This window comes from Fusarium verticillioides, chromosome 8, assembly GCF_000149555.1.
Source record: "Fusarium verticillioides 7600 chromosome 8, whole genome shotgun sequence".
NCBI lineage: Eukaryota > Fungi > Ascomycota > Sordariomycetes > Hypocreales > Nectriaceae > Fusarium > Fusarium verticillioides.
Window position 1 is genome coordinate 1,765,034 of NC_031682.1, and position 24,409 is coordinate 1,789,442.

The following is a 24,409-nucleotide window of genomic DNA, read 5'->3' on the forward strand; positions in this document are numbered from 1 at the left end:
CTATGATGATGATGACTTTGATGAATTTGAAATAGATTTTAGATAGATTGATTTTTTCTATATAATGAATGAGATATCCGGTCTACTGGCAATATTCTCATCATCATCACAACAATACTAACAATCAAACAACTTGCACTTTCACACTACTCAACAACTTCAACTTTACTTCGTTTTTAACTTTATAACTCACGAGCTATAAAATGTTCTCCAAGATCGTCTCAGCTACTCTCCTCCTTGCCGCCACTGTCTCCGCGGCACCCGCTTCCAAGACTGTCCGCTCAACACCCGACAAGACCGTCACTCTCACCGGTGTAACCCACTCCGTCAACGCCGGTCTCGGTGGTCTCCGCTTCGACCCCGACAACGTTGTCGCTGAAGTCGGCGACGTTGTCGAGTGGCACTTCCTCCCCAAGAACCACACTGTCGCCCAGTCCAGCTTCGGCGAGCCCTGCCAGCCTCTCGCCGACGGCAGCGGTTTCTTCGCCGGCTTCAACTTCCCTACCCAGGAGGGCCAGGCTCCCGATGTCTTCCAGATTGTGGTTGAGGACTCCAAGCCTATCTGGTACTACTGCGCCCAGCAGATGGGAAACCATTGCCAGAATGGCATGGTTGGTGTGATCAACCAGAACTTTGACAACCAGGACTTCAGCCTCCGAAGACATAAGGAGCTTGCTGCTGAGACTATCAAGTCGGTCATCCCTCCTGTTCAGCAGGGTGGCAAGGTCATTCCTAACCCCAACCCCAACGGTGGCTTCTAAGCGGCTTAGTATATGAGGTGTCAGGCATTGTCACAACGGGCTTTGACTGTTATTGGTTTTACATTGGCGAAGAGGTAGTAGTGGCTTACGGGATAGAATAGGTTTCGGGCTGGGATTGCATTTACCTTTTACATCTCCTTCATTCCTTTCGAGATATATATATTCAGACTTCAATAAATTGTTACTTTTCTTCACACAAGACGCGCTGGGCTTGACCTGTTGCTACGGCATGATGCAATGACTGTGCCATAGATACCTAGAGCGTGCACGGTAGCATCCGGCCTTGGTTGATGGGTTTCATCACTCTGTGGCATTGAAGAATCCTGTTCAGTAGCACGCCATATGAAGGATAAAGCCGTATCAAGATAGGACGTCAAGAATTCTAGTAATATATACCCCGTAGAATGCTATTACCCCATGCTATGCAGATTATGGATGCTAAACTGTATGATACAATTGAAATATGTGCTAATAGAAGTCATTACAAATCTTACGCCCTGCACATGCGGCCGTCCTTGGCCACAGTCCAAGCCTCACTACCAACACCCTTGAAGTTATAGAAGAAGGATTTGGGGTCCCACTTTCTCTTGATAGTGTTCAGACGGTCCCAGTTTGTACCGTAGAAAACGTTCTTCCAATCAGGCTCGTTGAAGTCAGCTTCGTTCATGTAGGTGCCACTGCCGGGAGTGACAGCCTTAAGCTGGGGCATGTAGACTTCGGTGATCTTCTTCTGATCAGCGATCATGTCAGACCAGCGAGTTGAGTCCCAGAGAGTTCCAAACTGCAGGGAAATAGCGGCCTTGCGCCAGTAGGAGGGGACACCATTGGAGACGCCAGGGTAGGCCTCAAACTTGCCGCTGCTGCCAGCGACGAGCACACCGGCGGCACCAAAGTTGCGCAGAACCTTGATGAAATTGGCGTTGTCAGTCTCAAGAACAGATCGGGGGATAAGGCGACCGCCGAACTGAAATTGAGAGGCCTCCAGGTGGCCACCAGGCAGAGGGCCGTTGTAGAGCTCGTAGTGGTCGCGGAAGCTCAAGGTAGTGTATGAGACAGTGGGTGTGAGGCCGGCCTTGGAGAGATAGTCTGTGAAAGGAGCGAGAACCTCATCACGGACATAGTCGCCAGTGGAATTGGCGATGGTGACAGGCTTGATGGAAAGGTAAGCGCTGGTGAGGATGTAGGTGACTGTGGCGTCGTGATCAATCATGGCAGGCAGAAGCTCGTGGAACTTGGCGACAGCATTGTAGAATACATCCTGGTCAGTGCCAGCAACGAGTGTAAGAGTGGCACCACCGATGGTAGTGGTCTTGTGCGCTCGAACAGTCATAGAAGTGACGATACCAAAGCTGGCACCGCCACCACCGCTGAGAGCCCAATAAAGGTCACTGTTCTCGGTGGCAGAGGCACGAACAATACGACCAGCAGCAGTGACAACCTCAAACTCGAGGGTGTTGTCAGCACCAAGACCGTAGCTGGAGCTGAGGGGAGAGTGACCACCGCCCAGAGTAAAGCCAGCAAGGCCTACCGTAGGGCACTCGCCAGGGACACTGGTAAGTCCCTGTGAGTCGGCATACTCAACACTGTCAAAACCCTGGATACCAGCACCAAGCTTGAAGGCAGGGCCGTTGTAAGTCTTGTCAGCCCATTGAACGACCTCAGTGTTCTTGAGATGATGAGTCCAGACAGCGAGGCCGCCAGCACCAGTAGATCGACCAAAGTAGCTAAAAGCGACAAAGTTAATAAGGTTATCGAACTCAAATCTGGGGTTGAAACGTACTCGTGCGCCGTGTTTCGGACGACTAGCCGGATGTTGTAGTAGTTTGCGAATTGAACGGCGGCAGCTACTTGGCGAGCATCCGAGACCTTTACGGCGTAGCTCACGTAGTTTCCAAGGGTGCAGGGTTTCTCCTCCGCAGTGAAAGCGTCACAGCTCTGATTGGCGAACCAATTCTGCATCACCGACGATGAAGTCTCGATGCTAATTAGGGTTAATTGGTGGCGCCCTGCGCTAGAAAGCTTGGAGAACCTACTGTGTCATGGGCCACTTCCACGAATCCTTGACGGCAGCGCAAGCCGCCTCGTCGTAGTTGGGGTCGTGGCATGGTGAACCAAGGGGGACAGTCTTGATGAGAGCGCCATTGACGGTGGTGTTAAACTTGGCCCAGACGCTATCGGCAGGCCAGCACTTGTCGCTGGGAAGACAACGACAGCTAGCGCTTGTGGCGCTGGAGCTATCGATGAGAAGGGCCAGAGGCAGAAGCGCCAAGGAGAGGAAGGACTTCATTTTGAGGGTAGTTTGGAGCGGAATGAGTGACAAAGTGGCGTGGTTAGGCGGGACAGAATGAGTATTTATTCACGAGAATTTAGCATTTACAAGCCCCCTGTTTCTGCAATCTAATCTGTCTATGTATGTACAGCCCAGCCCACGAAGTGCATGCCTTGGATCGATCAGCTCTCACCGCGCACTAGCAAGCTTTGTTGATTGTTGGTTCATCTTTGACTCTGCAATGCCATGCTGCCCTCCCGCGCGAATAACCCTTCTTGGCAGGTCCCTCATGGGGGATGTGCATTAAGATGCCAGGGGGACCTATATGGGGTTCTGATAGCCCAGTCACCCGAGGTAGAGAAGGGTTCCAAGGGCCGGAGATTAAATATGAAAGAAGAAAAAGCCCATGTCGATCCCGGTTGTTCCAGCCGGAATCCAACCGTCTTGGCAATTGACGAACCCAGTCAAAGCCACGTGTGGATGATCTTTGGAAAGAAATCGGTTGAGATGGCATTCCGAATGAGTGAGGGGGTTTCGCTGATGGATATTTGCTTCTGAGTCAAGTAGTCTAAAGTCTAAGCAAAAACTCATCCACACTCGCCACTCTTGACAGAATCTTCAACGGGGGTCCTGCAGTTACAGGGCTAGACCACACTGCAGACATTTTCACGCAGGGAGAGTTTCAGCAAGGAGGTCCGCCAATAAATGAATGCATGATACTCGCAGCACCTCAGCGGTATATGTTCCCCTTCTCAGTGTCGCCCCGAGGCATCATCTGGTCAGTCCAACTCGCCACAGCCCTCTCACCAATCTTTGCTTGGATAAAGGTCCGATGCCATTATAGTTAGCGTCTTTAGCTTCAGGGGTCTCTACGTCTCAAACCCCACTACACCACGGACCCCCTTTGTAGGAGAGGGGAGAGGGGACGAGAAAGAGGAAACGCGCCCCCTTTAACTCGCAAAACGGTGAATAAACGTTGAGTTATCTCTAGAATGGCTGCGAGTCACTTTCCTAAACGGAGGGCGTGAGTATGCTTGGCAGACGGTGGCGCAATAGGCGAAGCTATGCTCCGTAGCTCGGGTTTGATCTCGGATATACATCACCAAGAGGGTCTAGTGGATATCGCCGGGGCGCAAAGGCTACAAAGAAAGAGAGTGGTTCTTGAAGAGGAGACTCGTGATGGATGATCTACGGGCCCCAGTTCGGAGGATTCGGGAATCGAAAATGTTTAATCTATATCGAGACGTGATCTTCGCTGTTGTTTTTGCTTTGACCATCAAAGCTCAGAGATCGTCGTGGGAAACCAGCTTCTTGGTTATGTAGCGTTCAGACAAAGTGAAAAAGGTCTTCGGCCCAAGTGCCGGTTTTAGAGTTCTGACCACCGATTGACGGTTTCACGTTTCACCCACCACTACGGATGTGGTGACACCTCCCTCTTTCAATTCCGCGGTCACCGTAAACGAACCTGTCAATATCAGACACCAAGTAATGGGCCTTTTGTCCCCAATGATAACGCCGTATCCACTGCAAGCCATCAATCAAACTTATTAAGTTCATCCTGATCCGGTCTCTTGGGACCTCCTCTTTCGCCTTGGCTCACCTCGTTTCGATCGTATTCAGCCTGTTCTTGACTTGTCTTTTCCCCATTATCATGTTTGTCTTGACTCGAAACACTGCATCCGATCAGTCTGTGCGGGTCTGACCGCGCGGAACTAAAGCACGAATCTGAACCACAGCTCGGGCAGTGACATAAAACTGGGCTGAAGTTCCCTTGCAGACGATCTTGTCTAGCCCTGCAACTACATATCAGTCCACCCTCTCCCACCCAGTCCCCAGATCCATTTGTTTTTCCATCATCTTGCTTTTTACGATGCGGCTACTGCGTGGGGCTGTCTTCGCTTGCCTTGCGGCTCTGCCGTTGGCTTTTGCCCAACAAGAGTCTTCTTCTTCTTCTGCTGCTGCTGCTTCTGCTTTGTCTGCGTTACCAGAATGTGCTGTAAGTTTTTCTTTTTCCTCACTCAAGATTTTCACATGTGATTTGTGACTGATGGGGACCTAGGCAAATTGTTTCGTGTCGGCCGTTGAGCGATCGACATGTGAACTTACAGACCAGAAGTGCATGTGCACTAACGCCGCACTACAACAAGACATTGAAGGCTGCGTTATGCGCGCATGTACAATTCCACAGTCTCTTGGTATGTCAACCTTGGCCTCTTCTTGTACAACAACTCACATCTGCAGTCACAAAAAATGCTACTCTCACAGCATGTGGCGCTCCAGTCAGAGACCACTCACCCCAATTCGTAGTCCTCAATGAAGTCATGGCCATAATAACAGGAATCTTCATCATTCAACGCTTTGGTACAAAGCTCTACTGGAAGCTCCCCCTCGGCCTTGACGATCTCTTCATCGCACTGACGATGTGTGTCGCCATTCCTTCCATCGTCATCAACTCCCGTGGTCTCGCCCCCAATGGCATGGGTCGCGACATCTGGACCGTTACCCCTGATCAGATCACCCAGTTTGGAATGTTCTTCTACACCATGGCCATCATGTACTTCTCTCTACAAACATTTCTGAAGCTGTCTATGCTGTTCTTCTACCTGAGAATCTTTCCGACGCAGAATGTCAGGAGGTTGCTTTGGGGGACTGTTGCCTTCACGGTTGTCTTTGGACTGGTGTTTATCTTCGTGGCCATCTTCCAGTGTCGGCCCATCAACTACTTCTGGTTGAAGTGGGATGGACAACATGAGGGCAAATGCGCCGATATCAATGCGGTTACTTGGTCCAATGCCGCTATCAACATCGCCCTTGACTTTTGGATCCTTGGTATTCCCTTGTCTCAGCTAAAGTCACTCAACTTGGATTGGCGAAAGAAGATTGGTGTTGGCATGATGTTCAGCGTCGGTATCTTGTAAGTTCATTCCCTGTCACCTTGGAAACCCCAGTCACTAACATTTATAAGTGTCACAATCATGAGTATTCTTCGTCTTCACGCCACAGTCCAAGCCGGCGTCAAAACCACCAACGCAACATGGGAATACCTCGCTGTATCAAAATGGTCCACCATCGAAGGCAACGTCGGTATCATCTGCGCATGCATGCCGTCCCTTCGAATCCTGCTCGTCCGCCTATTCCCCAAGATCCTGGGTACTTCCCAACGCTACTACAACTATGGCAGCAAGAGCAACAAGCCAACGCCTGGCAACACTCACAACCGCAGTGTTCCGCTCGGAACCAATGCCACTTCTCAAGCAGATCGATCACAAAGGCGGGTTGACCCTGTAGGCATTGAATGTCATAGGACATATGAGGTGGAATATGGAGACAATGATGAAACATATTTGGTTCATATGAAGGATATGGATCATAAGAGTGCGAGATCAGATATCAGGTCGGAAACCTCTCTTTAACGTCATATATAAATAGTTTCTATGTTAATGAAAAGAAATTAATAAACTTAACTTCCCCACGTCCCCCTAGATAATCTCCGTCAGATGAATGAACTAAGCTCTGTCTGCTGATTCAAGTTCTCAGTCATAGGTCTAAACTGCAAATAACACTTTCGGATAACAACTTAGACGTTATACCATTATGATTGACCAATTTTGCTGAACCTTCATTTTTTTTCTTCCCTTGATTATTCTCCTGGATTTTCATGGAAATTTTAGTTCCTTTACAATTTACACAATGAGCGTGTCCTGAAAACATCCTGACAATCCATTCAGTTGAGTCCCCGGATCTGGGCGGGCTCCGGAGTCCTACATTGACGAGGGTTCGAAGGAGTCTTATCATAGTTACCGTTGGTTTTGGTTCGCCCAAATCGGTACAAATCCTCATTGCCCTTGATTTAGTGAGAATAAATGTGAACTTTTGTTATTGTTTGACGTTTTCCGAAATGTCGCTGATGTTGCTGAACAGTTGTTGACGTTGGTCGACGCCTATTTTGAGGCTCTAAAGCAATGGCAGCCTGAAAAAGTCAAAGGCATACCCCGGAGACAACCTTCAACCATATTCGCTACCAAACTCCCGGGACTACAAGGATCCCTCATTAAACTTTCGAGGTTGGCAGATATCTTCACTCAAGTTGAGAGCTCAGCTGCGTCTACCCTACAGCCCCACCCGGCTTAACCCCGGCTGTATCCGCACAATAAAAAAACCCTTCCTCGCTTCCAAAATCTTTCCTTCCTTAAGCCATTCGCCCTCCCCAACGCTGCGTTTCCATGCTACAAACAGAGAGACACGCTTCGCGCTGTCTCTCAATAACTCCTCGCATGTGGGAAATTCGGAGTAAGCCTCACCCATCACCGACATCTGGCATCTGCTGGAATCGTTGGTCTGCCGGTAACGGCCTGGCGTCAATGTCACGTCTGCAACAGATATCAGAAATACTCAGAGCGCGTGCTTTCGTCACGCTGTCTCTATGGGAACGTCTTTGCGAGGCTCGTTTTGGGAAAAACTGAAGTGCGATACGCGGCGTCCTGTCCCCTTCGCGGGCTGGATGACTCAATTCCGATCACTCTGGGGAGGGCGATGGCTTCACTTTTTTTTCAGGTCAGTGTTGATGATACCACCGAACAGATCACTACTAATGAGTGGGAGAGGAGGCAGGAACGGGAGATGGTTGTGGGTTAGGCAAACAAACGCTGCCTTTGGAGGAATGGAGTATTTTCATTTCGGTCGTTAATACGAGAATATTCTGCTATCATCACTTTTATCCTTGTCGCACCCAAATCCTGAATCACGCCGTCCATCACGAGGACTTTGCTCGCATTCAAAAGAACCCTAACGCCGTAGCCAAACGCCGCCGTCGCGCCATAGTCACACCATCCTTCAAGAATCGCTCGAATCCAAACCCCGCACGATCGCATAGCTTGTGCCAGCTGCCAACATGCCAATAATCAATGTCTGCACCGCTCCCCAGACACCCGCACGATGATTGCGAATAGCGACGTAGTTCTTGACGTATCCAAACACCAACAACACAGCGACCGTGATACCAATCGAGACGAATAAAGCTTCGCGAACGCGTGACATGACGAAGTAGGGGATCATGGGGATCAGTCCGCCGATGAAGTAGCTCAATCCCATGGTGACCGCAGAGATCCACGCACGATGAACATTGGGCTCCTCGAGCTTGAGTTCGAAATCCATCATGAAGCGCACCCATTCTGTGGGGTTCTTGCAGAGCTCATCGACCAAAGGTGCAGCGGCAGTACGCGAGACGCTGTACTTTTCCAAAACATCGTAAACACCCGTGCGCTCGTCACCAGGCCTATTTTGAACCGCGAATTCTTTTTTACCAGCTTGTGAATGATACGCGTCGCGCTCTGTCACGGCGGCGAGGTACGCTCCTAGACCCATGCTGATCATGCCGGAGAAGAGCTCTGCTAGGCCAGCGATGATGACGACCTTGGCACTGCCGAGACTTGACAGGCCTGCTGTCAGGGCAAAAGGTACTGTGAGACCATCTGAGAAGCCAATGATGATGTCGCGAAGGATGTCGCTGTAGTCAACATGGCATTCTTCATGCTTGCTGTAATTGGGGTGCAGTGGCCGCGCGTCGTAGGCTGGATGGGAGCTTTGGTAGGAGATTGAGCGCTCGGTAGCAGGCTCTGGGAGGAGGGGAGTGGATTCTGATGTAATGTGCGTCATAGTGTTATTCTGAGATTGACGAGGTGGTGTTTGCCAGGTGGTGTTATTAGAAATGGTCTTATAAAGCACTTCGCCACAGGTTCAATTGACAGGTTTAATTTATAAGAAAATTGAATGCAAACTGGATTTCTATCGTATACTTTTTGCATTCACTGCCGTTCTACAAGCATGTCTTATACCACTCTCCCTCTTTGTCTCTCCACACCTTGCACAGACCGAAAAGAGCTCCCTTGTCCGAAAGGGCTAAGTCCGAGACCGAATCCATCACGGGTATTTAGAAGCCCGGCCAATCACGATGCATGTTTTAGTAATCTTCGTGTAAACACAGCTGAGACCTGCAATCTAAACTACCGTTTTATTAATAAGATACTCCATAAAGAGAAATGCTAATGGAAAAAAGAGTTTTACAGGCGCTCTTAGTACATGCGTAGTGTCGTATAGCCAAAATTTACAGCTTGTGGTCTCGCTTCTTGCGCTGGTAAAGTGAGACCTCCAAGCCCTGGATGCCGCCATCCCGAATAACCCTTCGGAGAATCTTTCCACTCGGTGATTTGGGGATCGCTTTTACGAAGACAATTCCGCCAACGAGCCACTTGTACCGCGCTGAATGGCTCTCAACCAAATCCTTGAGATCATGTGCCAACTTTTGAAGTTCGGCCTCTGACTTGCTCTCGTCTGCTGCGACGACGTAAGCGCGTGGCCACTCTGTCGCTTCATTCTTGTCATGTATGCCAATCACGCCAGCGTCAGCAACGTCATCGCTGCTGCAGAGAATAGCCTCCAATTCAGCCGGTGCGACTTGGTAAGCGCGCACCTTGATCATTTCTTTGATGCGGTCTGTGATGCAGAGAGTGCCCTCCTCGTCGAGATGGCCGACGTCGCCGGTTCGAAGCCATCCATCTGAGGTGAACGCCTCTGTTGTGACGCTCATATCGGGCGCTTCTTTGCTTCCCAGTCCATGGGATGGGACATACGCACTCATCAATCCGGGCGATCTCACGAGAATCTCACCCTCGGCACCGAACGGTGCAGCCTTTGTGGTTGAATCATCAGGGTTCAATTCACCTGAACCGGCAATCATGAGCTCAACGCCCCAATGAGGCTTTCCTGTATCGTGCTTGTAACTGTGCATGTCCTCTTCCCTGAGACCTCTTTGCAGAGTGACACTACACGCTTCCGACATGCCGTAGCCAAGCCTCACGAGGAAGCCGAGTCGTTGGAAAACCTTCTCTACGACTTCGTGGCCAAGAGGCGCACCGCCTGTGACACCCGCGACAACACTGCTGAAAGCATTGCGGCCGCGCGCGTCGCGTCGCGCAAAAGGTTCTACTACAGGTGACTTGGCGAGCATGACTGCAACGGGAGGAGCCATGTGAAGATAAGTAATCTGTCGGCGCGGGATCGCGGATAAAACAGTATCGAGCTTGAACGCGGGCATGGTAAACACCGTAGATCCAGTTGCGATAGCCAGTAAGAAGGTGTTGGTGAGACCGAAGACGTGGTAAAATGGCACATAGCCTAGCCATCGCTGGTGAAACCCGTAATAGTCCGCATCATGCCACAGCGACGCGACTGAGAAGTTGATGGCTTGATGGGATAGCAAAACACCCTTTGACCGACCGGATGTACCAGATGACCAGAGAATGATTGCTGTTCGTGTGGCGGCGGATTCTGGTGAGAACGGATGACCAGCAGTAAGAGGCGCTTTCGCTGGCATAAGAAGGTTCTTCCAATCGCCATCCTCGGCGTGAGAAGCCGGTGAGAGAGGATACAAATCCCTCGCTACATCGACTGTGTAGACGCGCACACTTCTCTTGTACGCCTCGTCCTCTTGCTGCTCAAGCGCTTTCTCGACGGTGTTGAGGAAAGCTTTTGCTGTGAAGAGCACGCGAGGACGCGAGTTCTTAATGACCCATGAAAGCTCAGTAGCCGAAAGTGAAGGCGATGCTAATGTGGTAGTTAAGCCAGCTGCGATGGCACCCATCACGAGTGTCGCAAAGGGTAAGCAATTAGGCAATTGAATGAGCACCACAGGTGCGACTTCTGGGCCAGAACATGATGCTGTTGGAGGGAGGGTCTCAATTTCATTGGGATCAAGACCAAGAGACTGGAGGTTGGATGCTAGAGTGAGGGCATCGCGTTTTACGCGTGAGAAAGTGAGGGGACGGTCTAGAGGAGTCAGTACGTGTCGCCATGATATGATGTTGAGTTTGGGCATGCAAGATTGAGTGAGGTGAGGTGAGATTAAGTTTGGGAGTTCAACGTACCGCTGGCGTGATCAACGAAAATGGGCTGATCATCATGGATCTTTGGCACACGTCTCGCTCTAGGCGTAAAGTCATTCTCGTTCTGGAAGGGATTGCTGAATAAGAAGTCGAAGACGTTCGCGCCTGGGACGTTGGCGGGTGTGCCTGCATAAGCGGGCTTTGTGTCTGCCATTGTATTGTGTCTCTGTGTGTGTGTCGGTGTAATTCTTTTCCCCTTTGCTTTGCTTTGCTTTTGTTGATGTTGCTCTGCTGGTTGCTGGTTGCTGGGTGACACGCACGGTACAGGCAGATGTGAAGGTGAAGGAGAGGAATTGAGGACAAGTTGAAGAGCCTGAAGCTGGAATTGGTCTTATAATCAAGGTGAGTGAGGTCGTTTACCGTTTACCTTGGGTAGAACGATCGGGCCGGCGTGGAGATTGCGGAGACCCCGCGTTGAGAGTTGTCTGTCTCGGTTTCGGGCCTGAGAGACGGGAGGCGCTGCGGCTCGATCCTGCGGCAGTTGGTCTCGGCTGAGATGGGCCTCGTTATGTGAATATCAGCAGATTCTATATAAAAAGCACAACCACCGTGGTGAATTGATCGAATTCAAACAAAATCATATGCATGTGACTTGTTACAATTAATTTTTGCTATTTCAAGATAAAGTAGATATCAATTTTGTGACGGTCTATGGCTCCTATGATCAAGCCGCCTAACAATGACCGGGTATAAGAATATCCAGATCATCACCAATTTAGGCAACCCGAGGCTTGAGCCCCGTAAGAGAGACAGGAAGCCTGCAATTACGCTTCAATCAGATCTAAGATTTGCCGTTTATTGATTATATCGACGAAGATTAAATTATTACTCACCTCGGCATGCAATGTTTTACCTTAATTGTACGGAGTAACAGCACCGGCAGTAGGAGGTCGGTACGTGATTTGTTCTGCTAGCGCCCCTCCTAGGAAGGCTTTAGCAAACGGCACAGCTCTCGTTGCAGTACGGAATACCTACCAGGAGTCTCATCATAAGATCTCAGAAGTGCTTGCGCTTATCGGAAAACAAGCTGAAAGACCATGTCCACGTCTCTCGATAGCTGCATATCTGTCGCGCCAGGCGATAGTATGCCGTCTCCATCCTGCGAGCAGTTAAAACCATCGACGCACCACTGGCTACCCTAGGGCCGGCCCTCCAGTTGCTCGGCCGAAAGATCGGATTCGACAGAGCTCCTGTCTAGAGTGTGTGTCGCGACTTCGTCACCAGATTGAGCATCGTGAAGAAGCTGATTTTCAGCATTGAGACCACACTTGGTATGCTCATTAAATTTGGAGCAATCGAAAAAGCAGGCTGTATTAGTTCGCGATAACAGAATTTATGTCGCCAGCTTCTAGCCTTCTACCCATGATGACCGTGTTCCCAAAATAGAGCACAGTCATGGATACCACCAGTGTCTTGATTATGTCGATCAAAAGCCAAGATCGGCTCACGGCCACGGCCACTCGAGGCATCCAAGTTTTGTGCATTCACTATTCCATTCAGCTGAACTCCGGCGTTGTGCCAGTCCACGCTATTGGTAGGAACCATACTTTGATTAGATGCCACCGCAAAACAATCGATGCAACTCTACTCCGTATGCTCAGTTGCATCATGGATGGCTTTGTAGAGCTGACCGTCAGGGTAAGTCTTGCTAAAGTCCTTGTACCTCAATCGATATAGCCAAGACACATCAACTTTGCTCACTAGTCTGACAACTTTAGTATTTTATATAAAACCCGTGGAGATCCCCTTGAAAATCATCACTGATCAAACCGTGCCATCAAGTGTCCTCCGAGCAGCGTTCAAGAATCTGCTACCAGAAAAATAAGACAAAGATTTCTATTGCATCATTCGAGGCATCATGACGAAAGCCATCAAGGTTCTCAACGAACCCAACAAGGTTGTCATGATGCCAACAATCTTTGATCTCAAGCCACTTAGACATTTCCTAGTCTGTGATGATTGTTAGACAGAGACTGGCTAAGCCAATGACCTTGAGATAATTGATAATGCACTAGATACCCTGGTCGTGAAGTGCATCAAGCTATCCCTGAATCATCATCACTGACCAGTGGCGTCTTGCCATACTTTCGGTCAGAAACATGCCAGGGTTCACGAGTATTGGCTGAGGCTTTCTTAAGAGATCGTTAATCATCTTATTTGTTTAGAAATACTGGTATCGTAACCCAGCCACTTTGTTGATTCTGTCTTCACGGCCAGAGAAGCTGTCAAACCCCTTTGGAGGCTCCGCATCCCCCATCTTTGGCTGCATGTTCCACTAAACCTTTTCACTGTTAGTTCCGAACTCAATGGCCGTGTTCCTTAACAGTAGCCAATAGACTCGCGCAAATTGTCATCAAGGTACTCACACTCGCGATAGCATCACCTTGATGGCTTCAGGGTTCACACCTTGATGAGCACTACAGTTGTAAGCAAGAATATTATGTAAGTCACAACAAGTAGAAATACCACCGGTCCAAGAAGGTTACCTTTCTGCACCCATTTCAAATCTCTCTCTTCACATCCCACAAGGATTTCTTCTGTTCTTCGCTGTCTTTTTCGGGTTCAAAATGGCTAAGAACAAGGTTAAGAAAGGAAATAAGAGCAAGGGTGCTAAGAAGCCCAGCATTCCTCCAAAGGCTCTTCCCGTGACACTTCTTTCCGGGTTCCTCGTGAGCCTCCTTGATCCCTGACCATGGAATTGTTGCTGACCGTGTAGGGCTCTGGTAAAACAACACTTCTTCAGCATATCCTCCGAAGTGAGCATGGCCTCCGCATTGCGGTAGTAGTCAACGACATTGGAGCGTATGTTCGTACTCCCTTCCAGCACTACCAAAGTCTGACCCCTCTAGTATCAACGTCGATGCCTCTCTCATCAAGAAAACACATCATCTTTCAAAAACCCAAGAGAAGGTTATAGCTCTTCAGAATGGCTGTATCTGCTGCACCCTCCGCGGTGATCTTTTGGAAGAACTCGTTCGTGTAGCCCAACTTCAAGAGTTTGACTACATCATCATCGAGAGCAGCGGTATCAGTGAGCCAGAGCAGGTAGCTGAGACATTCGACTCGAGACTTGCTGAGCAGATGGACGCTATGGGATCCATTGAGGGTGCACCCGGTCTGGACGCCGATATGATCAAGGTTCTTAAGCGACTGTAAGTACCTTTTCGGAAGCGAAGGGTGAGATACTAACTTTTGTACAGCAAGGACGCTGGTGGCCTTGAGAAGTTTGCCAGACTCGACACTACTGTCACTGTCATTGATGCTTTCACTATGTTGCATGACTTTGACACGAGTGATCTGCTTTCTTCAAGACGTGACGATGTTACACCTGAGGATGAGAGGACTGTCTCTGATCTCATGGTTGATCAGATTGAGTTTGCGGATGTCATCATCCTCAACAAACTCGATATGGTGAGTTCAAGAGCGTCCCCTCTCCAGGGACAGATAAGCTAAGATGTTACCAGGTTGATGCGTCGACAAAACCTCGCTTGCTAGACTTGATCAAGAAGCTCAACCACCGCGCCAAGATTCTTGAGTCGAGCTATGGCAAGGTCGATGTCAAGCAGATTGTCAACACTGGCATGTTCAACCTTCAAGTTGCTCAGTCCGGCTATGGATGGCTTCAGGATCTCCATGCCATGACCGTTCGGGAGGTATGTTACATTCGTGTCCAGACCATCTCCCCATGGAGACTTGTATACTGATTATACTAGGTCAATGGTCGTAACGTGCTTACACCAAAGCCCGAAACTGAAGAGTACTCCGTACGAAGCTGTATCTACAGTCGTCATCGACCATTCCATCCTCGTAGACTCTGGGCACTGCTGTACGACAAGTTCATCCTGCAGCTTGAGCAGCCCGAAGACGACGACGAGGAAGAAGAGGAGGAGGAAGAGGAAAATGACGAAGACCTTGAGATGGTCGACTACCCAGACGCTGAGGACTCAGCCGAAGCTGCTGTAGTTGACCAAGACACTTCTGATTCCTCTTCATCCCGAGGAAAGCGCTCAGCCCCATCATCACCTCGAAGCTCCCATTCCACCCTTGAATCTGCCCCTTCACCCGAGCCTGCATCCAAGAAGCAAAAGTTCGATGACTCAGAAATGAAAGACGCAGATGACCTCTTCACACCCTCTAACGAAGTCATCCTCGAAACTAAGCGCAAACATCCCATCTTTGCTCGTCTCTTCCGCTCAAAAGGTGAATTCTTCCTCGCAACACGACCACACCGCGCAGGTGACTGGTCTCAGGCTGGAGCTATGCTCACACTAACCGGTGGACGTCCATGGTTCTGCACCCTTCCCGCGGAGGAGTACACGACTGGTGACCCCGAGGTTGATGGTCTTGTGCAGCATGATATTAAGAAAGGTGGAGAGTGGGGTGATAGACGTCAGGAACTCGTGTTTATCGGAGAGAACTTGGATCACAAGGCTCTTGAGAAGATGTTGGATGAGTGTTTGCTCACTGACGCTGAGTTGAAGAAGTGGGAAAAGGTGATGAGGAATGAGAAAAAGAGTGATGAAGAGAAGCGTGAGGCGCTAGAGGACCTGTTTGATGATGGGTTTCCCGATTGGCCGGAGGATGACGAGCATGAGGACCACGAAGGACATGACCACCCAAATGGTTTGAGGTCGATAAAGAAGCACTTACAAGAGGTTGACTAAAGTAGAAAGATCTCAAGAGAAAAGTCATGTTATGCTGATCCTGGTATTGTCCTTTGTGAGCTCCCAAATAGCAAAATTCCTAGCCATGTATCCCTTTGTTCCCGTGTTTGTGCAACGTATTGTCTTCGATGTCTCTGTATCACCGCCCAAGCCAATTGTCTTTCAGTTTAGTGTGTGCCATGTCCCAAAAGACCCATCAAACATCCCCCATCATAGCAAACGCCGCATCAACAGCCTCTTTTGCCACAAACGAATAGACCTCAACATCCTTCCCCATCGAAATACTTCCCTTCGCCCAACCTCCAACCAAGCACCTCACATACCAGATCGCAAGATGCTTGTTGTACCTATGCACCTTGTTGATACAAGTTCTCTTCATGCTCCGTCGCAAGCCGGTCATCCAATCACCCTCCTCCCATCTTACATCAGTGCGTTCCATCGGGCAGAAGAAGTCTTGCGCATCTTGACTTGAGCCTTGCTCTGGTTCCGTGGTGGAGAAGCTAATGCTGAGTTGTGCTGGTCGACTTCGATAAGTGGCGATTCCAAAGACTGGGGTGCGGCAGGATGATGATTCACCGCATGAGGAGCTGGTTCGGTGATTGGCGGGTTGGCCTAGGAGGGTTAACGACAAGTCAAGTGACGTTGCAATTGACATGTCTCTTACTGCAAATGTTTCCAACGCTGATATACTCACGAACCACAAAGTCCATAGCTGGCTTGTCCGGTTCACCCGCGTCTCCTGTCCAATTCTTGAAGATGGCCGTTAGGAAGTCCTCCATTGTATCCTTCGTCTTGGAGAGCGTCGCATTGAACTCGGTGGCAAGACTGCAAGCGTGAAGGATATCGAAGCACCGTTTCAGTTCAGAGTCGTCGAGATCGTCGGGAGTCGTGATGGATCGTGGGTTTCGAAAGATGTGATCGCCGAGTTCGAGGGACGTGAAGAGGCGATTACGCGATTCGACGTTGGATCGAGGTTCGGGCGAGGGACTGTTACTGCCTATCAGTATTGGTTCCGAATCATCTGGTTCCCGCTTGACAATTGCTGGAGCTGTGCATGGTGGTACGAAGCGTACGGGAGGGTTGAGAGCGGCACGGGCGAAAGGGGCTGAAGAAGCTGGTGCGTACATTATGCCGTGGAGCGTTGTGGAAGAGTAAAGGAGATCATGTTGTTGAGAGAAGTGCTAATAAAGAGAGGCTCTTTGGTCTCGTGCTACTACAGTGAATCATCGTGGCCACGATTAAAAAGGAATTCTGCTGCTGGTGTGCTACATATTCCCTGCGAAGGAGAGGAGAAACATCACTGCGCAATAATCGTCACTGAGGTTTACAAATCCCAGAACCAATAGGGACCACCGGAGAAACTGGCTACGGAAAATCAGTGATATTTTATTTTCTCTTACTACAATAAGAAGGCAGGGCTCTGGGCAAGCTAGCGAAGGGAGCGTTTATTGGCATTGGATCGGAGGATGAGCCTCGGCACGGACATGAGAAGTTCAATGCTCCCCCAGGAGCCTAACGGAAGTTGGGCTGAACGACGTCCCTTGAACCTTATCAACGCAAGACGGAACTTATAGAGTTGATCTCAAATGTCAACACGGCTCGGGACAATCATCATGACATCTGATTCCGTCATCAGGAAACTGACTCATCTTGGTATAATGAATGATACACAGTACTCCGTACACCGTCTCAAGATCTCGGTCAATCTCGGCTTTTGATGGATGGGGGAGCGAGATACTGGTGGCCAAACCCGCATGGGCACTGAGTACCAGTAGGTCCTTGTCTCGACTAGCCAGACAACCACTACCCACACAACCTTGTCAATACTGTAGCTTATTAGGGACGTAAATATCGTTTGGCCATTCTTGTAACGATTGATGTCGTGACTTACAGCGATACTGGCTCCTGAAACCCTTCGATACGCACGTTGGTGTCATTGCTTGGGTCATCTCTCTTCTCCCTGCCCACAAACAAGTAGGGTTTGGTGACGATTTTCAGAAATATTATCAACCATTAAGAACCACCGGGGAGTGCCGTCGGCAATTCCTTTTTACAGTATAGTGCAAGATTGCCTCCCAACAACATGATCTCGTCCACAACCCATTTTTAAACGACCTAACGTTACTGTACTTTTGATGAAGACAAGTTGTTCTCTCCGTCAAAACCATATTGGAGGATGTTTGTGACAATCCGCGGAGATATGACAAACCTGGTATGTGATGCCGCTATCCAAGACAAACAAAACAAGGTGACGACACACCCATTCCAATGACTAAAGACTCATCCTGCAGATCTTTAAACATTTCTTCTCCAGCTTACAGTATGCCAGAGGATCCTGAAGTTCTCACGCAGTGCACGCTACACAGTTCACTGTTTGCTCTGCAGATGCATGAAAGGTGTGGTGAGAACTCTTGTCACTGAGGAAGACCTCATTCACCATGGAGTGCAGTAAAAGTATCACCTCGTTATCTTCCAGCGTGGCGTGCAAGCATCGACGCAAACGCATCGGCATGGTATCTGCACGATTTGCCGATTTCTAAGGGGACTCATGAGATAAAGAGTAGCATTCGGTAAATAAAGAGAAAAGCCAATTCGGAATGAATAACGAACAGATAGAATAGCTAACAGATACAACAGAATGTAAAGAATGTGATGTCAAAGGGACAACATCTTGCAGATGTAGTGTAGTGCCCCCCACTGAAAGAAAAAAAAAAAGCCTTGATCTCGTCCCTTTATGAAGCCATGTTGGGTACGTATGTACGTACATTGGAGGGCCTGTACACGGCTCGCTCCTCCGTGAACGCTGATTGGGCGCCGTTCCACGCTGACCAATGAGGGCTTAGCTGGTGAGTACCGTTGCATCCACGTCAGACTCTTCAGCCAATGTACGGATATGCAGACGGGAGTGTCTTCCCTGCCTATCTTGCAAGCTACTCATCTGCTCATGTATCATTTTCTTCCGTCCGTTTCATTTTTGCACTGTAGACCTGCATCTTGTTTGCCTGTTTGGTATTCGATAGCGGATGTTGGCATGCATAATGGGACCCGTATAGCCGTAGTAGCCCTGGAAGATGTGACAAGTCTACATAGCGCTGATCTTTCTTTTGTTTTCTTTTTTACTCTCTTCTCTCTTATTATCTCCCTCTCGTGATAACCAACAAGCCATGAATTACTGTCTCATGCGTGGGCTGTTTTGTCGTGACGCCCCTGTTGAGCCCAAATACCTACAGCACAGTCAGTACCTGTGCTCCAGTCCCACTGTTCGGACCTTATCCACCAATGATGACCATCGGACTTGGAACCGACGAATCTCATCCAATCATGACCCCCGACGCCTCAGTTTTCACAGTCTCCCCTCACGCGCTGCTAGCCTCGTCTGGGTCTAGTAGTTCGTGAGGAACTTCGGGGAGAAATGCTCCAGGTATTGCTGCAACCGTCTCATGACACTGAGGAGGGAGATCTTTGTTTGCCCCAATGTCTCACGGCTTGTTTGGTTGGCTTTGGCTGTTTTTGTTTTCGTGGGGATGCGCACTGATATCTACAGTGCCCATCCTTCAAAGCCTTGATGCAGTTTTCTCCTCGGTGAACTCTATGTCATAATATACTGCCGTGAGACTTTTAATTTGAGCTTCATTTACTGGGGTACTTCTATCACATTTGTACATTACCAGAATATCCAACCCAATCATCAATGGCATCTCCTGCTATCCCCGCCGGCAATGCTCTGAATTGCTTTCTCAGCGTAGCTTAAGCCGGATTCTTCACTAGAAAGTGACACATCTGGCTTAAAGTCCACTCTTATCAACCCCTCTAGCCCCTCACACCCCTGACTCCAGACCCCAGTTGCGTGCACCTATCTACTATGTACATATCCCCAAGGCTAAACTCATTGCATACTTGATGGCTTGGGCTTGGTGGTCAGTTCCCCTCTCATGTCTTGTCTTGCCTTATCCTGACTTTGGCAAACACCAGATTTCGTGCTACAGTACGTTGGTACTGTATGATGGTATGCTAGACGCTCGCCATTTGTTTCTTGGCCCCCTCTTGGCTCCCCCATTGCCCCCCTAACCAGGTCCTCCACCCTTCTTCTATGCTTATCTTATTTAAAACATTTGCTCCTCGCCTCAATTTGCAGGGTCCAAGCTTCATTCCTGGTAGCACATTTTATCTCCAATACGGTTCCTGACTTGACTAAAACTACAGGGCCTGACTCGACTAAGCTGTCTAACAGCAACACTATCCAAGCTGCAGAGATGAGTACAGTTTACCCTCCATTTCAACCACGCCATCCTCCCAATGATGGCAGCCAGCCCTGCGACCCAAACATGCAGCTCATGGCCCAAGATCCATCGGGCATGAATCTGTACGGCACGCTTCCCCATAGCGCTTGGGAGCAATGGTGGTCCCCCGAGAACAATGCCTTTGCCGAAGCATTAAATGTGGCCGCCCCAAATGCCTGCGCGCAAGAACACCACCAACGACACGCTCAGTACACCTACGATCAGGACTCATCGACGCAATGGGCATCCCCTTCAACCTCAACGCACACTTATCCCGTCCCATCTCTTTCCACATATCCTTCCACAGAGTCGACGAGTGTAGAGAATGCGATGGGGGACTCCGAAAGCCGTCGAGGCTCTTCATCAACCCAGCCCGACAAACGAAAACGTAATGCGAGTCGATCCACAGCCTCGAAAGCTCCAAAACGCGCGTCAACTCGTAAGACAACCAAAACAGAAGCAGTACCGGGAAAGCCGAAAGGACGCGGCAAAGGGAAGGCAGTTGCCAAGCCGCAACCTACGATATCACCGTCCCCTGATCCGGAGGAAGAACTCGACGAGCACAGCAAAAAGGTTCAGGAGAGAAACCGCATCGCCTCCAACAAATTCCGCGTCAAGAAGCGTGAAGACGCCAAGAAGCTTCGAGCCGACGAAAAAGAGATGGAGAAAACAAACCGCGACTTGTCAAGCTGCGTGTCCGAACTCACGATGCAGGTCTACGAACTCAAGATGAGACTATTACAGCACACGGACTGCGAATGTCACTTGATCCAAAACTACATTGCGAATGAAGCGCATCGATATATCCAAGACCTGGGCGAAGGAAAGCAGAACCACGCGACCCCGCCGCTTTGCCCATACAACCAGCACAATTGAGAAAGGCATCTATATATGATTATAATATACGAGGACGATGATTATGACGAGTCGATACGATAAAAGGGTCGGTCGGCAATCTGAAGGGTTTATTAATTAAAATGCAGCGGAGGAGTCAATGTGATTTGCCAGACCCAAAAGAAGATATCGAATACGATGGGATGATATCTTACACTTCTTGGGTTTCTTTTTCTTTCCTTTTATTTTACAACCAATTGTTTTCCTGCGAATTTTATGGGATTGACATGTTCAAATGGCATTAGGAGTTATCGCAGTAAGAGGCAAATGGACTTCACTGGCTCCGTTAAATGGCAATTGCCGCATGCAAATTTATGCTCTACTGCTTGTATTACTTGTCACCTTGAATCGAATCATGTCGTGATATCTGGCCTGTATCACCTTATCCGACCGTAAAACATGTCAATACAAAACTGGACAATGTCATAGCACGAGAACCGCTCAAAGACCCAACGGTCGCATGCCTCGCAGTCTCGTCTCTTGTCTGTTCACAATGTCCCGAACGTTGAACTTTTTTCTCGCCACTCGAATCCACTGCAGCTTGTTAGGCTATTGATGAGCCCAAAGACACTCCAACTGAGAGCGGAATGGTAGCACAATCACAGACATGCATGCTCTCGTTCCGCCACCAACAATCTTATATACTTTCGCTAACTCTAAGGCCCTGATCAGTATCTAATATAATATGTTAGGTAGGTTAAATAATAGTACTTATTTTTTACTATATAAAATACTTATATCTCTAGAATCCCTATTTTAAAAGTAATATAGTATAGATCCTGTTAGATTAGTTAATCTAGTTAGGCTTATTACTAACTAATCTACAAAATCCTTTCCTAAGGAGCTAATATTAGCCTTATAATAATTTAACTACCTTTTACTATAAAAAATATATACTTATAAGAATTATAATAACTATATTATTATTATTAAAAACCTTAACTTTAAGGCCTATAGTTAATATATAAGCTATAATTAAGGCTATTATAAATAGCTAAGCTATTAATAAAGACCTTTTTATTAATAATAATAATAATTTACTTTTATTAAGTATAATATTATTACTAGCTTTAAAGTTGTTAAGACCTGACTTTATATAAAGGTCTTATTATATAACTAAGGAATATTTTATGATCCCGATGACTAATCAGGGCATATTATATACCAAAATAATGAGAAAATTCAGGGCTTTCGATTGGTGTGCTTACCTAAGTAAAATGTGGAGAATTAAGCAAGTTCTACATATTAAAGTTTTTCTATAAACTTTAATAATTTCTTACTAAGGAAATATCAGTAAGAAAGTCACGTGACTTAGGTCACGTGATGATTATATAATGAGGATTACGTATATTAGATTTTTACCCCTTAGTTGGATGATTCATGACACACCACGAGAAACCTTACTTTCCCATTTAAGCTTTATAAGCCTACTAAAGCCTAGTGCCTTCCAAATTGGGAAAAAAGTATATCTTATTTTTCTCTGAATTTTGGCGGTTTTTGTGATAGTCTTTTTATCATTATTGAAGCTACCCCGCTTTGGGAATCACAATGCCCGCTTTTTAGAGGTCTATATAAGACCCAGGATTTCCCACCTAGGGAACTCCTTCTTTCTTAGAGACTTATCAACTTTTCTATTACATAATATATATCATTAAATTCGGAAAAATTCGCTCTATTTAACAAACCCACTTTTATCTTATAAATCCTACCCTATGCCCTATTATTCAGCAGTTACAACCTTTTATCTACTTAATTCCTCCTCTTCTACCTTATCAGTTACTATAGTATATCCTACTACTTATAGTGAGTTTATAGGCTATTTTATTCAAGCCTTAATAAAAGTAAAAGACTTTATAATATATATTATTACTATTACTAATAAAAAAAAAGCTATAGTTAAGATAAAATAATAACTAAATATAAATATTACTAAAGCTATATTATAAGGCTTATAATAAAGGTAATTTAAGTAATAAAAAGTCTATAAATATCAGGTAAATACATATAAATATTACTTTTAGGCTATTAAAAGAGTTTTTAATTATTAGCTTTAATTATATAAAGGTTAATAAAAAAGTTAGTAATTTATTAAAAATTTAAAAAGTATTTTTTATAATTAATAGTAATAGCAGTATATTATATAATTATAATACTAATATTATCTTTATAAGTAATAAGCTATAGAAATACTTTATTAATAAATATATTATACTAGCTAAGTATCTTAAACTTAATAATCTATAATTTTATTAGCTTTATAAGTAAGCCTTTAAAGTTAAAAAGGAGGTAAAGCTTATTACTATTAAGGCTATAGATATAGAAAGGTTTTTAGCCTTAACTATAATTAAGATCTTAAGTAATAATAAAAATAAAAATAATAAAAAAGGTAAAGATAAAGAAGTAACTATTTTTAGTAGCTATAAAGTAATAAGTATACTAAAACTACTTTCTAGTTAAGCTACTATAATAAAATTAATATAAAAATAAAAATATAATACTTCTATTATTTTATTATAATAAATATTGCTACTATTAATAAAAAGGTAATATAAAAATATTTTTAAAAGTTATAGTTAAATAAAAAATATTAGTAAAGCCTTAATTACTATACTTATTACTTATTAAACTTACTATATAGTTAAGGCTATAAATATAAAAGCTATAATCTATAATATTAAAGATTATTTTAGAAATATAATAATAAATAAAAAGATTAAACTATTTAAAGACTAGTTATTCTTTTATTAAAATAATATAATAAAATTTAATAGTTTAAGGAAGAAGTTTAAAAAAAGACTATTTAAAAGATATACTATAAAGGCTTTAAGGGTAACTTTAAAAGAAAATATAAAAATAAGCAGTTTCTTAAAAGAGTTATTAATAGTAGAAAGTAAAATATATATTTCCTATTTAATAAAAATAAATATAATAATAAAAATCCTTTAATTTAGTATTATAAGCTTATAAAATAAAAAAGAAAGTATTATAAAAAAGCTATATTAATATTAAGGCTAAAAAAAAGCTAGCTTTATAGATTATATTAACTTAAATTAGGTTATTAAGTTAAGTACCTTAAATAGCTTTAATTACTTATAGGTATTATTATAATTATTAAATCTGCTTTAAAAAAATCTAAATTTAATATTTATAGTATTTAGATATAAATTAATAATTCTAAATTTTAGTAAATTTTTAAATACTAAAATTATAATATAATTCTATTATAAATAAAGGTTAATTATTTTAGGTAGCTAGGCTATTAAATTAATATATAGCTCCTATAACCCTACTACTAGTATTACTATAGTATATACTTAAAAAATATAATAGCCTTAATAAAAAGTAAGGTTATAATATCTAAGCTTTTTAACTTAATAAAAAAGCTATTATTACCTTAACTTATTTTAATACTAAATAACTATTAAAAGAAGATAATAAATATATTAATTAATAGCCTAAAAGTAAAAAAGTTTATTTTAAGAATTTAAAAAAAAATAAATAATAAATAATTATATTATAACCTTTACTTTTAAAAATACTAAATCTTTAAAATAAGGCTTTAAGATTTATAATTACCTTATATTTAAAATACTTATAAGAT

At 45.8% G+C, this 24,409-nt stretch overlaps 9 protein-coding genes across 19 annotated transcripts; 4 read left to right on the top strand and 5 right to left on the bottom strand.

The window, feature by feature from the left end:
- Window positions 1–203: 203 nt before the first annotated feature.
- On the top strand, window positions 204–761 carry FVEG_07168 (hypothetical protein; the record flags this gene model as incomplete). Its single annotated transcript, XM_018895753.1, has 1 exon — window positions 204–761. One exon carries the CDS (start codon window positions 204–206, stop codon window positions 759–761), a length of 558 nt encoding a protein of 185 aa, XP_018753074.1.
- Window positions 762–1,127: 366 nt separating this feature from the next.
- FVEG_07167 (hypothetical protein) lies at window positions 1,128–3,721 on the bottom strand. Its single transcript, XM_018895752.1, has 3 exons — window positions 2,795–3,721; window positions 2,542–2,742; window positions 1,128–2,485 (listed from the first exon to the last, which is right to left on the bottom strand). The coding sequence occupies exons 1-3, from the start codon at window positions 3,046–3,048 to the stop codon at window positions 1,252–1,254; spliced, it is 1,689 nt and encodes a 562-aa protein (XP_018753073.1). The 5' UTR covers window positions 3,049–3,721; the 3' UTR covers window positions 1,128–1,251.
- A 1,162-nt stretch (window positions 3,722–4,883) lies between these two features.
- Window positions 4,884–6,447, top strand: FVEG_07166 (hypothetical protein). Its single transcript, XM_018895751.1, has 4 exons — window positions 4,884–5,026; window positions 5,090–5,225; window positions 5,272–5,944; window positions 5,996–6,447. The coding sequence occupies exons 1-4, from the start codon at window positions 4,901–4,903 to the stop codon at window positions 6,441–6,443; spliced, it is 1,383 nt and encodes a 460-aa protein (XP_018753072.1). The 5' UTR covers window positions 4,884–4,900; the 3' UTR covers window positions 6,444–6,447.
- Window positions 6,448–7,183: 736 nt separating this feature from the next.
- On the bottom strand, window positions 7,184–8,824 carry FVEG_07165 (hypothetical protein). Its single transcript, XM_018895750.1, has one exon. The coding sequence runs from the start codon at window positions 8,683–8,685 to the stop codon at window positions 7,864–7,866; it is 822 nt and encodes a 273-aa protein (XP_018753071.1). The 5' UTR covers window positions 8,686–8,824; the 3' UTR covers window positions 7,184–7,863.
- Window positions 8,825–9,133: 309 nt separating this feature from the next.
- On the bottom strand, window positions 9,134–11,124 carry FVEG_07164 (hypothetical protein; the record flags this gene model as incomplete). Its single annotated transcript, XM_018895749.1, has 2 exons — window positions 9,134–10,854; window positions 10,953–11,124. 2 exons carry the CDS (start codon window positions 11,122–11,124, stop codon window positions 9,134–9,136), a joined length of 1,893 nt encoding a protein of 630 aa, XP_018753070.1.
- Window positions 11,125–12,737: 1,613 nt separating this feature from the next.
- Window positions 12,738–18,550, top strand: FVEG_07163 (PiT family inorganic phosphate transporter). 10 transcript variants are annotated; one of them, XM_018895743.1, is made up of 10 exons: window positions 12,738–13,639; window positions 13,687–13,772; window positions 13,820–14,122; window positions 14,171–14,381; window positions 14,435–14,623; window positions 14,684–16,751; window positions 16,854–17,882; window positions 17,964–18,204; window positions 18,272–18,383; window positions 18,478–18,550. In XM_018895743.1, the coding sequence occupies exons 1-6, from the start codon at window positions 13,538–13,540 to the stop codon at window positions 15,632–15,634; spliced, it is 1,842 nt and encodes a 613-aa protein (XP_018753062.1). In that variant the 5' UTR covers window positions 12,738–13,537; the 3' UTR covers window positions 15,635–16,751; window positions 16,854–17,882; window positions 17,964–18,204; window positions 18,272–18,383; window positions 18,478–18,550. The 10 variants fall into 10 exon arrangements, with proteins under 10 accessions (XP_018753062.1, XP_018753060.1, XP_018753059.1 ...); XM_018895741.1 differs by having other exon boundaries at window positions 14,684–18,204; XM_018895740.1 differs by having other exon boundaries at window positions 14,684–18,030; window positions 18,084–18,383.
- On the bottom strand, window positions 15,831–16,761 carry FVEG_07162 (hypothetical protein; the record flags this gene model as incomplete). The annotated part of the gene is made up of 2 exons (XM_018895738.1): window positions 15,831–16,246; window positions 16,299–16,761. The coding sequence occupies 2 exons, from the start codon at window positions 16,759–16,761 to the stop codon at window positions 15,831–15,833; spliced, it is 879 nt and encodes a 292-aa protein (XP_018753069.1).
- Window positions 17,224–17,937, bottom strand: FVEG_07161 (hypothetical protein; the record flags this gene model as incomplete). The annotated part of the gene is made up of 3 exons (XM_018895737.1): window positions 17,224–17,450; window positions 17,526–17,594; window positions 17,895–17,937. The coding sequence occupies 3 exons, from the start codon at window positions 17,935–17,937 to the stop codon at window positions 17,224–17,226; spliced, it is 339 nt and encodes a 112-aa protein (XP_018753068.1).
- A 55-nt stretch (window positions 18,551–18,605) lies between the features above and the next one.
- On the top strand, window positions 18,606–21,683 carry FVEG_07160 (hypothetical protein). Of its 2 annotated transcripts, XM_018895735.1 has the most exons (3): window positions 18,606–19,640; window positions 19,838–21,500; window positions 21,555–21,683. In XM_018895735.1, exons 1-2 carry the CDS (start codon window positions 19,535–19,537, stop codon window positions 20,788–20,790), a joined length of 1,059 nt encoding a protein of 352 aa, XP_018753056.1. In that variant the 5' UTR covers window positions 18,606–19,534; the 3' UTR covers window positions 20,791–21,500; window positions 21,555–21,683. The 2 variants fall into 2 exon arrangements, with proteins under 2 accessions (XP_018753056.1, XP_018753057.1); XM_018895736.1 differs by having other exon boundaries at window positions 18,606–21,500.
- The last annotated feature ends 2,726 nt before the right edge of the window (window positions 21,684–24,409 follow it).

Bases quoted from the DNA above. Each gene is read 5' to 3' on its own strand.
- FVEG_07167 (XM_018895752.1), bottom strand. From the start codon at position 3,048: ATGAAGTCCTTCCTCTCCTTGGCGCTTCTGCCTCTGGCCCTTCTCATC. The intron at 2,743-2,794 runs GTAGGTTCTCCA...AACCCTAATTAG, and splicing joins TGGAAGTGGCCCATGACACA to CATCGAGACTTCATCGTCGG. The intron at 2,486-2,541 runs GTACGTTTCAAC...TGTCGCTTTTAG, and splicing joins GTCCGAAACACGGCGCACGA to CTACTTTGGTCGATCTACTG.
- FVEG_07166 (XM_018895751.1), top strand. From the start codon at position 4,901: ATGCGGCTACTGCGTGGGGCTGTCTTCGCTTGCCTTGCGGCTCTGCCG. The intron at 5,027-5,089 runs GTAAGTTTTTCT...ATGGGGACCTAG, and splicing joins CTGCGTTACCAGAATGTGCT to GCAAATTGTTTCGTGTCGGC. The intron at 5,945-5,995 runs GTAAGTTCATTC...AACATTTATAAG, and splicing joins ATGTTCAGCGTCGGTATCTT to TGTCACAATCATGAGTATTC.
- FVEG_07165 (XM_018895750.1), bottom strand. From the start codon at position 8,685: ATGACGCACATTACATCAGAATCCACTCCCCTCCTCCCAGAGCCTGCT.
- FVEG_07163 (XM_018895739.1), top strand. From the start codon at position 13,538: ATGGCTAAGAACAAGGTTAAGAAAGGAAATAAGAGCAAGGGTGCTAAG. The intron at 13,773-13,819 runs GTATGTTCGTAC...TGACCCCTCTAG, and splicing joins GTAGTCAACGACATTGGAGC to TATCAACGTCGATGCCTCTC. The intron at 14,123-14,170 runs GTAAGTACCTTT...ACTTTTGTACAG, and splicing joins ATCAAGGTTCTTAAGCGACT to CAAGGACGCTGGTGGCCTTG.
- FVEG_07160 (XM_018895735.1), top strand. From the start codon at position 19,535: ATGGCTTGGGCTTGGTGGTCAGTTCCCCTCTCATGTCTTGTCTTGCCT. The intron at 19,641-19,837 runs GTATGCTAGACG...CTAAAACTACAG, and splicing joins TACGTTGGTACTGTATGATG to GGCCTGACTCGACTAAGCTG.